Source organism: Carassius carassius, chromosome 9, assembly GCF_963082965.1.
Source record: "Carassius carassius chromosome 9, fCarCar2.1, whole genome shotgun sequence".
In the NCBI taxonomy this organism is placed as follows: domain Eukaryota; kingdom Metazoa; phylum Chordata; class Actinopteri; order Cypriniformes; family Cyprinidae; genus Carassius; species Carassius carassius.
Genome location: NC_081763.1, coordinates 26,216,718 through 26,232,299, shown reverse-complemented (window position 1 = coordinate 26,232,299; position 15,582 = coordinate 26,216,718). Strand labels below are relative to the sequence as shown.

Genomic DNA, 15,582 nt, shown 5'->3' with positions numbered 1-15,582 from the left:
TAATCAAGAAAGGAAAAAAACTAGAGGATGAGAGAGAGAGAACGAGGAGTAAAGAGAAGGAGAAAGCATGGCTCCTGTCTTTTTCTGCACCCATCTGTTCGGAGTGCAGGTGGAGCTCTATTCACTCGGCTCTGCATGTGTGTTTGGGGGTTGGGGGGGTTTAGGAAGAAAGGGAGGGCAAAAGGAAGAGTGGAGTGATGGTGAAGGGGATAATGGGAGAGGAGCGCATTGCAATGGCTGCCATGTAGTACCCTCCCTGCACAATTAGCCAATCAGCAGCAAGCTCTGCCAGGCAGAAGGACACATAAAAGAAGAACATTGCAGCAGAGGCTCAGAAGGAGCCTGCGAGGAGCTGGGAAATACACAACAGCAGAACCACAACACCCTCCCCTGGACACACCCTACTGGGGATCACTGCTTCTCTTTTTTCTGAACCATCGCCCACGCCACACGGAGAGAAATCTCTCACTCATCATCGTCCTGAAGAAAACCCCTGTCTCCTCATTTTCACACTGCTGAGGAAAACTACAATCGCACGGGCTGAGCTTTCTTGCCGAAGACTGTCGTTTTTCCTTTTTCTTTTTTTTTCTTTTCGTTTGGAACCTGTCGAGCCACGCCACGGCGTAATATCCGCAAGACGGCCTGAAGACCTGTGTATTGGAGGACCTAGATCACTATCATCTTTGTACATCAAGAATGGTTACTGTAAGTATACCCTTTTCCGGTCTATCTCATGAAAAACAACAACAGCATCACCACCACAGAATCAGTTTGAACACCCTCAAAACAGACAGCAAGTATATAAAATTCATCTTAAAATATAGGGTATTTAAATACAAGCTAGCTAAAACATACACACAGCATCTGGTCAAACATACTGGCACATCTAATCGCGGTGAACAAGATTAACGATTAGCCCAGGGTATAAGTAATGTGATACAGGCATGAGTGAGCATCGCTACAGACGAGCTCGCTTGTCTTTCTGAAGAGAATCAAAACATTGCTTTCTCCTTCCGTACGAGCCATTCGTCATAAATCGTAATACGTAAAGTACCCTTCGCAACATGCATGTATTCCTACATCCGCTAATTAAACGCGTTCAAGCGATAATTAGCCATTGTTAACAAAGAGCGCTGAGGAATTCCTCAGAAATAGCTGAGGTGCGGCGGAGGCAGAAGAAGGGCGTGAGAGGGCACACTCCTGGCTCGGGAAGGATGCTCGAGACAAAACACGACGCCTCGGATGCTGAGAGCCCATCGAGAGCAAAGGCAAAGAAAAGGGTCGAGTCACTCAGAGGGGGAGGGGAGATGTTATGCATCTGTTAGTTGGGATTGAATAAGGCAGGACAAAATTCCTAAGGCTTGCGATGCTATATATAAGAGACCGCGAGAGAGGAAACGGCGGGATGTCATGTGATGTATGGGAACGGCTAAATATCCCACATTTCTAGCGATATCATAGTGAGTTCATTTTTCATATACACATATGCACACCGAAGTGTGTAAATAAGCATTAGGAAGGGAATACAAAGGCCTTGAGGGAAAGCGTTTTGGGCGTGTCTTCTGCAATAGAAAACAGCGATGCTGGCACTCGCCACCATCTCACAATCTCCACGTACATTTGCTCTGTGTAAACATGAACAAAAACATCTTATTTGAATACGAGCAGGTATTTGAAACGGACCCACGGGTGACTGTTTAATATGCTAAGATTAATTAATGACGTTTAATTCTTCAGGCCTGCTCTATACGAGGCGTATTTTCAGGATGACCGTCTTTGTTTCTTGTCTGAAAAATGTGATAATAGCTACTAAACCCTGGTTGGCGACTCGTTTAGTAATAGCCTAATTAATTTGAACGCTCTTTGTAAATAACACTAAACATTTGGCAGCCACACAACATTTTGCGTTTGAGGTTAGAGGCCTCTGGTCCTCTCAAATCAGTAACGTTATATTCATCTGCTGTGAAGGACAGCCTGCCTTGTTTTAGACTGACCTCAAACAAAAGGAGATGCGAAACGATACGCTTCTCTTTCGTGTTAAGCCTCGGTAGATAGTGTGATGAATGAATGACGGGCCTCTCGGCATGTTGTTCCGCAGTCCTCCGTGAGCACGAGCCTCTACCGCAGTGCCAAGCTCGTAAAACCGTTGAGTCAGATAACCTTCTCCAGGAGCAGATACGCAATTCAAGGACAAGGACATCACAGCGACATACACAACACAACACATCCATCTGAACACACGAGCTCGCCATTAATCGTTAATAAAGAGATTTGTCAATTAAAGAATAACACGGCGTTTAAAAAAAACACGTTTGACAGTATTTGTGTACGGTCAAGGGAATCCGTTACGAACGTTAAATAATCACAGGCCTCTTCTATTATGAATTTAAATGGTGATTATTTTGAACAGATCTAGTATGCTACAGAAACTAATTTTACAGCCAATAATAATCAAATTATAACTGCTAAATATTACGACCAGGCCACTTAAATATGGATTTCGGTTAAGAAGAAAAAACTGTCAGCTAACTTACGTTACCTAGAACAGATATTATACAGTTGTTACATAATTAGCTAGAGGAATGTATTTGATGACATTATTTAAATGTACATTTAATTACGTTTGTTATTATTAAAATTATTTTAATTTTAAAATTGTCTTGTAGAATAGCGTGAAAGTGAAGACAGTTGCAATGTTCATTGTTCCCGGAGAGTCCCGCAGCCTCTGGCCTCGACACAAAGCGCCACTGTTTACATTAATATTCATAGTGCTGCCACGGCCTCTGTAGAGGAGGAACGGGTGGCTCTTTTGTTCGCTCGTGTCAATACGTTTATTCAGCAAAAAGGAGCTCGGATTTGTGAATGCCCACAGAAGCACACGCGCACTTGTCCAATCAAAGGACGAGAGGATAACGAGTTTTAACGATTCGTAAACGTGTTTATTTATGAAGACGACATCAAGAGCTTAATGTCCACTTGATAAAACGGAGCGCGCGACACCAAGGATCTTTTGTAGGTAGTTGTGCGTGTTGAGCCACTCCCGGATTCAGCACTCTGGATAGCGACCGAACAGGAATACCGGGATACCGCTAGCACCTTTTCTTCCCGTTAAACGTTTCTGGCGTTCTTGTAGAATTATAAAACTAATTATTTTTAAAAAGGCATAAAACAGTTTTTAAATAAAATAATGCCATTTGGGGGAATACAAGAGAGACCGTGTGAATTCGCGTGATAAATCATTGCTCTTTCGCGCTGCAGATTTATTTTCACGAGTTAAATTAACCCAATTCACCGACAAAAATAAACAACAAAGCAAAGGATTTATCCGTTCAGTTTTGACTTGTGTCCTGTTGTTTTACAGCTGCCACTGTGATCCCTTAAGCTGCAGTGAGAGTGTGGCTAATGCCCTTTGTTTAGGATAATCCTGTAATCTGTTACTGAAACGGCCTATTGGCAATCCAACATTCCCATTTCAGTCAGGAGGCCCGTCCAGACACGTAGCTACGTTTATGAATTACAAATGATAAAATTAAAGTCTGCATTAGGCGTCAGAAATGTCACGAGCACAGATTCATTTTTCCATAGCCTAACGTTAACAGATAATACTGGGAATCGCTACCCTGGCAGTCTGCAAATTGATGTTGACATGTTACATACAGCTAGGCTACAGATTAGATCAGCCTTATGCTTTATTTGTTTACCTCGCCGGATCTTGTGCAAGACTGTGTTTATTTTAAGAAAATGGCTCCCTCCCTGCACAGGGACATTAAGGAAGTGACGTGAGTGGATAGTCTTCACAGACAGATTGCTTTTTATCTCATGCTGCTTTCAGGCCTGTTTTTATTTTTTATTTTTTTATAAGTTAACTGGCATGATGCGTTAATGTATTTTAACTTACTGTAATATTTTAAAGTAATCTACATTTATACTGAAGTCAGTCTCATTTATCTACCAAGAAAAAAATGGTGGAAAAATCTTGTTTGTGTGCAAGTCTGGGCCCTTGTGTAGGCGATGCTGATGCGGTGCATTAAATATTGAGGGAGAACTCTCCTTGAAATAGAAAAGTACAGGCTGGGATGGGAATGTCAAAGCCCGCTCTGTGGCCACGTTTTGCTTTGTAAGGCTTATTTTTAATAGCTTTAATTCAGGGACAGTTGATAAGGTGTGTGATGTTTAAGCAGCGCTGTGGTAAGAAATCCAGCAGTAAGCAGTCTCTCGCCTGTCTCTGTGAATCATGTATTTTGGGATGAAGTGCTCTTCCACCTCTACCTCTGCTGTGCTGGTGCCAGTATCTGGGCTGTAGGATAGTGTACGTGTCCGTCTGTGTGGCCGAAGAGCCTGTGCATTGTGTAACTCACTACATTCATCTCTGAGGATGGGTGGCTTGCCATAGGGAGGTTTACTTCAGTTCACGAACCCCATTTGCCCTGATCCTGTCACTTTGTGTCAAGACTCACTCTGTTTGTGCCAACACGTAGACAGTGCCTGTTTGAGTTTACTTTCTAAACCCGAGATATTTCCCAGGCTATACAGGCTATGGGCTACTGCCAAAGCAAAAAATGCCATTTTATCGCCATTTGTGATCAAACGAACACCCTTTCCTTGGAAATTCCTGCTCGGGTGACACTGAAATTGTCAGTTTTGCCTAGATCCATGTTTGCAGTGCTTTAATAACTCAGCTCTCTGAGCTTTCTCCTTGTCAGTGTCAATTTGCCTGAGATATAAATTCTGGCTGCCCCGAAAGCTTATTTTATTAATGCAAGACAAAAAGTGATTTTAACTGAGTGCTCAAATATACACACATACATGCGAGCTTTGCTAAAAGTCAAGAAGCCAGCCAATAGCAACAGTCATCAAGCTGCTGTTACCTGGGCAACCTGGTTAGAGGTAAGGCTCAAGGCAAGAATAAATCATTCCACTGAAGAGACAGTGTGTTACAGAGAGATGAGAGGAAGAGGCAATACTGAAGGGAGAACAAAGGATCAAACTTCCCATACTACTATAAATTCACCTGTGCAACTGAACAAACATTTTTAAATAAAGTGCTTAATTAGATATCAGATACAATTTCATGTATTTCCAATTACTTTCCTGGAAGGATCATAAAAAAAAACAGAGAGAGACTTGTAACATATCATTCTGCCTGTTGATCGTGGGACTCAAAACAAAAAGATCGTGGATGCATTGTTAATTAAGTTGGAGAGACACCCTGTTCCACCCCAGGGGCCGTTCAATGGGAAAGAGTGCTTTCAGTCAACTAAGGATGACTAATACATGAACATACATTACATATGCCAATTTGTAAATTCTGGAGAGTAGCAGTCTTGGGAACAATATGAAGAAAAAAATTACAAAAGAGATAAAAATGACAGATCACTTATGGTACGGTGCAGAGCACCACTCCAGTCGTGCGTTGGGACAGAAAGGGAACGTTAAAGACTAAAGTAGTGTCTAAAACCTTCATACATCTGTTCTTTGAAAGTCCTCTATAGGCCAAATTAAGCATCATGCTGTGCTCCACAGCAACATGGATGAACCCAAGACCCAGACATATGCACACACTCATGCTTTTCACATAAACAAGGTATCTATTGATCTTTATTCATCTGAACTGCATTTTCTTAAAAGGAAATGTAAAAAAAATAGTTTTAGCATTTACATGTACTTTCATGCCCATCCTCTTAGAGGCTTGTGATGTAACGCTGAATGACCCTGGATAGCATAAAGGGGGCTGGGAAAGAGTGAAAGGACTGTGACATCTGCAGGGCCAGGGGCTGATGGAGAGAGTTGAAGTGAGGGAGGATGTCAGAGGAGGGGGGGAGGTGGGATATTGTTCTCCTCTATAGCCCTCTACCACTCAGATGCATTGATTTTTAACCTCTCAACCAGGATGCCAAGCATTACGCCCCTCAATTTATGTGTTTTCACCCAAACTGCACCATCTTAGAGTGTCATTTGTCATTTTTCCACCTGCAGATAATCAGCACCATGGAAACTCAGGTGTCCAATGGTCCGAGTGGAACCAGCCTGCCTAACGGCCCTGTCATTAGCACTAATGGCTCCACAGACGACAGCAAAACCAACCTGATCGTCAACTACCTGCCTCAGAACATGACCCAAGAGGAGTTCAAGAGCCTTTTCGGCAGTATCGGAGAAATAGAATCCTGCAAATTAGTCAGAGACAAGATTACAGGTAACCATGCAATTTGGTCTTGATTCAGTACGGGATATTAGCATCAAAGCAAGGGTCCAACGCATGCATTCCAATGCATTCTCGTTTGTATTATTGCAGGCCAGAGTTTGGGCTATGGCTTTGTAAACTATGTGGATCCCAACGATGCTGACAAGGCCATTAACACGCTCAACGGTCTCAAACTGCAGACCAAAACAATCAAGGTAAGAGAAGCTCATGAAGCCCACGCTCTTCAATCACTCGATGGGGAGGAAGTAGAGAAATAAAGCAGAGCCCAATACAGACGTGACAGCAGGAGGGGAGGAGAATGGGAGGGGCAGGGGAGGAATTGGTGGTGGGTACAAAAGGAGCAAAAGAAAAGAAAAAGTGGAGGTCAGAAAGCAAAAGGTTGTGCACAGAGTTGATTGTGATGGAAATGTAATTAGTGAGACGCAATGTGCGGTTTGGAGGTCAACATGGAGAGCCCCATCTGCCTTCAATCTTGGCTAATTAGAGCCTTCTTTGTCCCCAATTCAGCTGGGTTTTGGGGTGGGGAAAGGTCTGCCTGGGCTTCTGAAAGCATGACATTAAACAGTCGGTCTGCTCCTCCACCTGATCACCACACATCAAAGCCAAGGCAAAGAATCAGCAGTTAAGCAGCTTTAGCAGACTTAGTGTAGGTTTGCATGTGCTCATATTAGGCATATCCATGTAAATCATATGACAGGCCAAGATGACAATGTTTCATATCAGAGCAGTTTCATTCCCTAGTCTAATTTGAAACCATAACACACAGTTATTTGGTGAATAATGACTGCAATCCATGGGCGAACATTACTGGCAGTTATTTAAACAACACAGAGTCCGACTGCTATTGTCCTAATCATCTTGTTCGTTCAGTGCATTCATCCAGCTTTGCCACAACGTTCGTGTGCCCACTGCCCTCAAATCCTTAAGCTTGGCAAATGTCATATTTTCCATGTCAATACAGCACTGTTATAAAGGTAAGGAGCCTATAGTGAGGATGGAAGGGAGGGCGTGAATGAGGGAGGGAGACGGGGCGCAGGAGCAAAGGCTAAGAAGGAGCCGAATGCCAATGACAGGATTAGGGGCCATATGGGCTGCAGGCACCATCTGTACTGTGGGAGAGACAGGGTTAATTATGGGGCAGCATCCCATCCCTCCAATACATCTTCCCCCTCTTGTCTCTGCTGTACACTCACCCACTCACTGCACAATTACACCCCCACCTCAACAATACCGCTGCTTAGTCATACTGGCCTGCAAGACGCAAACACACATATGGTGGAAAAACACATCATTGTGCCAAGGTCTCATGGTGAAACATGCAACAACTTGGTTGGGCGTCATAAAATGGCTTAAACACTTTTAAAATAGAACCCTGTTTATGATAAAACAAGTTTACTTGATTAACTTTTTTTCTCTCTTGCTGTAATTGCTTACATAAAGGTCATCAGATTCAAGTATGCAAATGTGTGTTAAAAAAAAGAAATGAAATGCTTGACCTTTTATTGAATAAAAAGGTTACAGACAAAAAAAAAATGATTATATTATATAAATTATAAATTATAAATGTAAAAACTAGTATAAAGAGTATAAGGCTATATGGTGCTATAAATGTTTAGACAAATTATAACACTTATGTATTGTATTTTACATGCAATATAAAGTTAATTAAATTATATAATAAAACAATATATTAGTAAAATGGTAAAAAAAGACAATTGGTAAAAAGACTGTATGTCTCTCTAAATGTTCAGAAAAACAATAAAAAGAACATATTATATTATTATTTGTGAAAAAATCATGGCAATATAATATATATGAACTATATATTAAATATGCAATATCAAGTAAATCAACTATAGTTCACAAAAAAAATACATTCAATAATACAAATTTAAGTCCTAGATAAAACATGTCCAAGTATAAATGAGAAGTATTAATTGTAATACTGTTGAACAAAAACAAGCATACTAGAATATTCCAGAGTTTTCAGAAAGTGAGAGTGGCACATTTCCATTAACATGAATTGATATTGTGCTTTTTGTTTGATTGGCTTTTGTATAGTTTTGTTGTTTTTCATGGGGTATTTTGCGAGGACGTGTGTTGGGGAGTTGTCGGGCGCTGGACATCTTGTAATCTGTTTACTTGATTTTGCTTGGTTGCCAGAGGAGCAGTTTCCCCTTGACAAAGGAGAGATGGAGAAGGAGGGAGCCAATCTCTTTATCTAAAAAACCCCACATGCACACACACTGACACCATCAATCAAAATCAGCCTTTCAACCAGAAACTCATAAATATACATATTTTATGAGAAAAATCTGTTCGCATCTCAAATATGACCAAGACGGCACGGTAGGGGATTTTTAGGAAATATAGAAAGGAATATAAAAATGTAATGAATATTTAAACGTCAAAATAAATGTCTAATTGGACTTGATATTACATGACACGTCCCAAAGCGGAACAGGTTCTAAATACTGCTGTCTTGTGGAAAATCACTGGCTAGAATACCAGCCCATGATATCAAATTTTCCTCACGACTCCCTGAGGGAGCTGGTCTCAAATCAGCGCAGAGAGTTCTGATTCATTTGGGTGGGGTAGGGATGGGGGGAGTGAATGTGAGAGTGGGCTCATGTTTCTGCTGTCAGGAGCAGAGTGAAGCTGAAGTAGCATTTAATAAGGGAACCAGGTTTGGTTCGAGTGAAGTAAGAGACGAGGATTTCAAGGAAGGAGGGATGAGAGAGAGTGGGCGGATGTCTCGCCTTTGAGCGTAGCAGTGCTGTGACATATCTACTTCGACTACACTTGAAAGTTTGCACTGCTGAGAGTTTTAGTACTGTCACAGCTGTCTTGATGCATGCTTCTTAATATTTCTATTAAAAGAAATCCTAAAGTGGAGCTCATGTTTTGTGTGTGTGCGCAATATAGGTGTCCTATGCCAGACCAAGCTCAGCTTCCATACGCGATGCCAACCTGTACGTGAGCGGGCTGCCCAAAACCATGAGTCAGAAAGACATGGAGCAGTTGTTTTCCCAGTATGGAAGGATCATCACCTCACGCATCCTGGTAGACCAGGTCACAGGTAAACGTTACCTCACTTCCACTAACAGCGTAGGGACCCTGGGGGAGGATTAAAAATCTATTTTAAGCTCTGGATGTGACGCAAAAAAGAAGCTATATGTTTAAGTTTTAGTTATATGTTAGGTTCAACTAAATGAAACTAAATTAAATTAAAATTAGAAATGCTTTTTTTATTTAAATAGATAAAATTAAAACAGTACAACCTCAAGAAATGTCAAAGTAAAGAATAAATATGTCTATTGAAATTTAGAATAATGCATTATTCATCCGTGCATTTTACTAAAAAATAAATAAATCTTATCTGCCATTCACTTGTGTGACGGTGCTAACATTGCCTTGCTTTCTGTTTGGAGCAGGTATATCGCGCGGAGTAGGCTTCATCCGGTTTGACAAAAGAAATGAGGCCGAGGAAGCCATCAAAGGCCTGAATGGTCAAAAGCCGCTGGGCGCCGCCGAGCCCATCACCGTGAAGTTCGCCAACAATCCCAGTCAGAAAACGGGACAGGCCTTGCTTACCCAGCTTTACCAGACAGCTGCTCGCCGCTTCACTGGCCCTCTGCACCACCAGACTCAGCGCTTCAGGTACTGCTCCCACCTACAGCCCACATCCCTAACACTCCCTATTCTTCCTCTGCCGGTTTTCCTTTAAACAGCAGCACGTTCACGCCATCAGGGGGATTTTGACAAATCACAATGAGTCTGAGGCAGTGTGGAAATTTTTAAAAGAACTGGCCCTGCTTAGAGATAAAACACTGCATGTGACTCAGTCACGGCATGGATGCATTCACAAGAACTCATCGCAGTACTCTCAGTCCATCGCCTGAGGGCTTTGTAAGCACTGCATCAGTGTGATGGGCCAGCCACCGCCTGCTGATTGGTGGATGCGGTGCCCAGTAAAGAGCTCCCCCTGGTGGCTGAAGTGGCTGCTTGAAAACTCTTTGCTCTTGTTGTTGGATCTTGCAACTAATATCTTCACCTCCGTCACTCTCCCTCTTGCATTGCAGACTCGACAATTTACTAAACGCCAGCTATGGAGTCAAGAGGTAATTTCCAAAAAAAGGTGTCCTTTCAAAAGCATCCATGCCTAAACAAGCTCAAACAAAGTGCCCGGAATAACGCCTGCTGACTTTAGCAATACCATAACAGATGAGATTTGAGAAAACATTTGTTTCAGTAGAGTAAATTGACGAAGCTGATATCACAGCAGGACATTCTGGCATGGCTTTGTTGCACCTTTTTGTTCTTTTGGTTGATTCCTTGATTGAACTGATTTGTATGTATTTCTGTATTGAACTAACTTTATTATTTTTTTCAGTTTTGGTTGCTTTAATGTATTTTTTCCACCAGCATGGACATACAAGATTCTGTTTGCGTCTCCTTTGTTCATTCAAATTTTGCGTTGATTTGTTTCTGATTTGCCTTCATCCCTCTCTAGGTTTCTGTTTTGCTAAGTATGTGATTTTGTTGGACATTGTGAATTCTGTGAATTCTGTCCTATTTCAAACAGGGACTAGAGTTTGGTTTGGTCATCCTAGTTAATACAATAGTTTTTTTTTTTACCTACTTAAGGCTGTGGAGATCGAGTGTCCGGTCCTCAAAGAGTCCATAATGGCAGGAACATGTGGTAATGAGAGGCACGCTGTGCTGAACTTCAGAATGACACCCATGGTAGCTCTCCTTCTTTCCTCCCCAGATTCTCCCCCATAACCATTGACAGCATGACCAGTCTAGCCGGTGTCAACCTGACCGGGCCCACCGGAGCCGGCTGGTGCATCTTCGTCTACAACCTGTCCCCAGAAGCCGACGAAAGCGTCCTGTGGCAGCTCTTCGGACCGTTCGGCGCCGTCACAAACGTCAAGGTCATCCGTGACTTCACCACTAACAAATGTAAGGGCTTTGGCTTTGTCACCATGACCAACTACGATGAGGCAGCAATGGCTATCGCCAGCCTGAATGGCTACCGCCTGGGCGACCGGGTGCTGCAGGTCTCCTTCAAGACCAGCAAGCAGCACAAGGCTTGAAGGAAGGCCTAGTCACTACTGCTCTTTAACATGCAGGGGGAGCTACTGAGCTCCCTGTACATTAACTCTACATGGGTCTGGACTGAGTCTCTCTCTAACACACATTCGACACACACACACACACACACACACACACACACACACACACACACACACACACACACACACACACACACACAAACACACACACACACGTTTAGTTGTTATGAGCAAAAATACACAAGTAGAGTCATTTTTCTTTTCTCTTTACACAACATGCTAGTCCGTCCCAGCATTTGCCTGAATTGAATTAGCAGAGTTGTGAGGCAGAGCTGGGGAAATCCTTGAGGAGGGACAGTCTAACGAATGTGGCAGAGAATGTCTGCAGAGATTTAATTTAATTCAGGCAAAGTAAGATAACTAGTCAATGAAAGAAAAAAAAAAAGTAAATCAAATATGTGCAATTTACCCGAAATCTTGCCCCCGTTACTCTCCTGTCTGGCTTCAGAGGATGTAGTCACTTTTTTCCACTTGGGCATTTTGAATTAGTGATTTAAATTTTTTTTTAGAGGAAAATGATTAAACAGTGTTCTCTTATATATATTATGATATAACTATATATTCAACATTTAAGGTGGTTATAATAGCCAAATATGTAAGCATTTTCTAGAACTTTGATTATGGTTTCCTGGCTCTACATTTGGTTGCAACCTTGCCTTATGGCACAACACACTCCTTACTTGAGGTCCAACCCAACAGTCTCTGAACAAACTGGTAGTCACAAATTGAGAGGTCACCCGGGGGCCATCACAATCACTTCAGCACACCGAAAGACAACGTTCATCACAGAGACACACACACACACACACACACACACACACACACACACACACACACACATAAATGCACATATGCACCTCCACTGGAGGGCATAGGGAAACATCACAAAACATGGCGACCTAGAATCTCCTCATATCGTTCCACTCTGAGTTTTATATCGTTAGAATTTAGAATCAATTCCACCACATGCAGTTGTCTGTGTAACTAGGGGCATTTCGACAGTGTTCCCATGGCGATGGCATTTGGAATTCTTTTTAAAGTCTTTTAAACCAATTACGAAGGACGACTGCGGAATCCAGAACCTTATTAGATCATTTTAAAGAGGTTTGAATAGCTCAAGAATAGGAAAGGCTGCGTGTCAGCTCTTTGAGCTGCCTATTTTATGGAGAGTGAGCTGTTATAAAGGTCAGGGGCCACTGGGATTGGTCGTCCTTGGTCTTCATAACTTCTTAGATACATTTAGCTCCATTCACTAAACAGAATTGCATTATAATTCGTTTTCCCAGACCAGTTTTAGCAGCCCCTAAATATCTAACCAGCTACATATCAAGCAAAAAAAAAAAAAAAAAATCACATTTTGTGTCGTCAATACCCTTTATAGCAAGTCGCAGCCACATGAGCAACACAAAAATGATTTTTTTTTTTTAATACTCATCTTATAAATGAAAAATTTCCTAGATACATTAAAGACAATGCCCAAGCTGTCCACAGCCCTGTGATAAAACAAACGATAACTGTTCCATAGGGAGAGACATTGCTGTAAAATCGCAAATCTTCACACTATATGAAGAAAAGAACTGAAAGGTGTAAACGTGTGTTCAAATCAAGTGACATTTTGCTTTTCTAAATAACGCTGTGTTAGCCAAAGAGGACAATGATCTCTTTGAAAGGATTACATTAGAGATTAATATATTTTTATATCTACGAGAAAAGAAAAAACAAGACCTTGTGCAACATTTTTACAGATTCTTAAATTGTGGAAATCTTTGGACACACCGCATGGCTTTTATTTTCAGAGTTTTTCAACTTTGGGGAGAGAGCTAGGGCCAGTCTGCGGTGTAAGGGAGGGGGTCGGAGGGTTGGGGACTAAGATTTACATGCAGTGAATCCATTTCATTTTCAAAAATACAAAAAAAAAAGAGAAACATTAAAAAAAAGATTCAGCAGATAAGTACATGTATGCATTACGCAGGAAAAACGACGTTACCGTTTCTCTAAAGTGAAGAAATAAATCAAGCGTTGCTTCAATGACGGTGCAGTGAAGCTTGAAATGATGTCACATTAAACACCCAGAGAATCTCATCTTGTATTGGCAAAAACAAAAAAGAAGATTCACCTTAACGCTTCAGCATGTTCAGTGCACCAAAAAAGTGACAAATTGACATAATGTAGCTGCACTTATCAATGTAATCAATCCTCACACAATAATCCATAACGAACTGTATTCGCCAGTATGTTAACACAACAAGCGTCTATCATTGTACTGTCTAGATTTTTTCGTTTTTTTTTTTTTTTTTAATTCACGCTCAACACATCTTCTGTATTCCACCATTATATCATCAACACCTAATTTTGCTCCTTTGCACAAGCACTAACCAACCAAGGGATCTTAGCTTTGTCACTGATGAATGGGAAAAAAGTGCCACCGCACACACACATATACACGTACACACACAACACATATCAAAGTGTCTCTAAGCATTCCCATTGTATCAAAACTGTGATACACCTTGAACTAAGCTCTCTCAGCTTACGCCACATTAACATCGCAACACATTTTTCTTTCGCTAATGCTAAATTATCCTGGAACTCCTTGGGTGGTGTGCCCTAGAGGGGACAAATATCCTAGACGTAAAGATTGGTCCACCCTCTAAAATGAGCAGGACAACCCTGTAGTGCACAGGTGACCATAGGGAGGTTTTAGCATCGTCCCTCTGGCTGAGTGTCCCAACGAACTCTTTATCTACACCTCTCCCCCGTCCCCTCAGAGAGCCAGGGACAATTGCAGGAAGCAAACATACTGCACCGCTTGAGCAACTACAATAATAATCATAAAAAAGAAAAAAAAAAAGAAAAAAAAGAAACATCTTTCCTATGGAACAGTAAGTGCAATGTGCTTCGTTTTTATATTGACTGAGAACAAAAGATATATATATTTTTTAAAAAAGAAATTAAACCTCACACTGAAATGGTTTGCAGAATAGTGAAAGGATCAAATGTAATGAACAACAACGAAATGAAAAAAAAGAAGTGTTAACTAACAGATTCATTAGAAGAATCAAACAAGCACCAAGAGCTCTGGTCTCCAAAAATGTCCATTATCCATTCCTCCATGCCCTTATTAGTGCTCTGACCATGCAAGCTAAAACAAACAGCCATCTATGGTACCGAAAAGATCATTTCTAAAAGACCGTGTATGGAATACTGTCTAAAATTTCACCGGTTTTAGCCCATGTTGATTTCAGAATATCATTTTTCCTGTAAGTTATTGATTTACTTTACATATCAGAATCACATGTTAACTTAGCGTATTTGTGTTGTTGGTGTTGCCATAGAGGACACACGTGAGTCGGATATTTAGTTTTGGTTCCTTTTATTGGGTACGGTTTCTTATATTTGTTTTCATTATTTATAATTAGTTGCTGTTCTTACAGTGTATGCAGGTTTAGAATTAGTTAGACTTATTTATTTTCAATCAAAATGTGTTTAATTGTGTTTTGTAAAAGTCTGTGGTAGCTTTTGTTGCAACATAAATAATTTAAACTGAAAAAAGAAAAAAAATCAATATAGCGCCAATGAACTTGTATTATTTGGGCGACTTTAAGCTTGTAGTTTTAACTTATTGTTAACTTAAAAAACTATTTATTATGATTATTATGATTATTATTATTGCCTCGTATGAAAGTATGTTTTGTGTATATTTATGGTTCATTTCATTATATTTGCAAGTTTAAATACTTTTCATTTTGCCAAAATGTGGTTACACCTTTTTGTTTTTCTTTAAAGGGAACAAATAGATTAAAAAAATTAAATAATAAAACAACAAAACTGCTTTAGAATTACAATTTGGAAAAGTTCTTCATAGGCAACGAATGCACTGCTATATTAAACTAATTGAAGTGTATAAACATACATGCTGTGTGCTAGTTGTTATGCCTTTAATGCCTGTGTTTTGTTTGTCTTGTTAAATGAAAACCTTTTGATTATTTAATCTAAATCACAGTCTTGTTTTTCCAGCCACATTCAGAACCCCATAGCGAGTCAGCTAGGGCCCGGGGCGGGGCGGGGGGTCGAGGCGCGGTCCAGTCTACCGTCTAGACCTGCAGCTAGTCCCTAGGCTCAATGTCCCTCACCAAAACCTCTCACCCGCTGCCATAAAGCCATGAAACAAACTGAGAGAGTGGTCTAGAAAATAAAACAGTCAGTGGGAGGGCTAGAGCACAACGTTTAGCAGACGTGGGC

The 15,582-nt window shown here is 41.0% G+C and overlaps 2 protein-coding genes across 10 annotated transcripts in view; one reads left to right on the top strand and one right to left on the bottom strand.

The window, feature by feature from the left end:
- LOC132149421 (dedicator of cytokinesis protein 7-like) overlaps positions 1-2,120 on the bottom strand; it is a 62,571-nt gene extending 60,451 nt beyond the window's left edge. For all 3 annotated transcript variants that reach the window (XM_059558639.1, XM_059558641.1, XM_059558642.1), the window contains exon 1: positions 1,995-2,120. In XM_059558639.1, coding sequence (XP_059414622.1) covers positions 1,995-2,086 — 92 coding nt within the window. In that variant the 5' untranslated portion in view covers positions 2,087-2,120. The remainder of the gene's footprint in view (positions 1-1,994) is intronic.
- On the top strand, positions 308-13,995 carry LOC132149431 (ELAV-like protein 3). 7 transcript variants are annotated; one of them, XM_059558669.1, is made up of 7 exons: positions 308-705; positions 5,977-6,193; positions 6,293-6,396; positions 9,128-9,281; positions 9,637-9,862; positions 10,285-10,323; positions 10,953-13,995. In XM_059558669.1, the coding sequence occupies exons 1-7, from the start codon at positions 697-699 to the stop codon at positions 11,299-11,301; spliced, it is 1,098 nt and encodes a 365-aa protein (XP_059414652.1). In that variant the 5' UTR covers positions 308-696; the 3' UTR covers positions 11,302-13,995. The 7 variants fall into 7 exon arrangements, with proteins under 7 accessions (XP_059414652.1, XP_059414654.1, XP_059414651.1 ...); XM_059558671.1 differs by having other exon boundaries at positions 309-705; positions 10,974-11,452; XM_059558668.1 differs by having other exon boundaries at positions 309-705; positions 9,634-9,862; positions 10,953-11,452.
- The last annotated feature ends 1,587 nt before the right edge of the window (positions 13,996-15,582 follow it).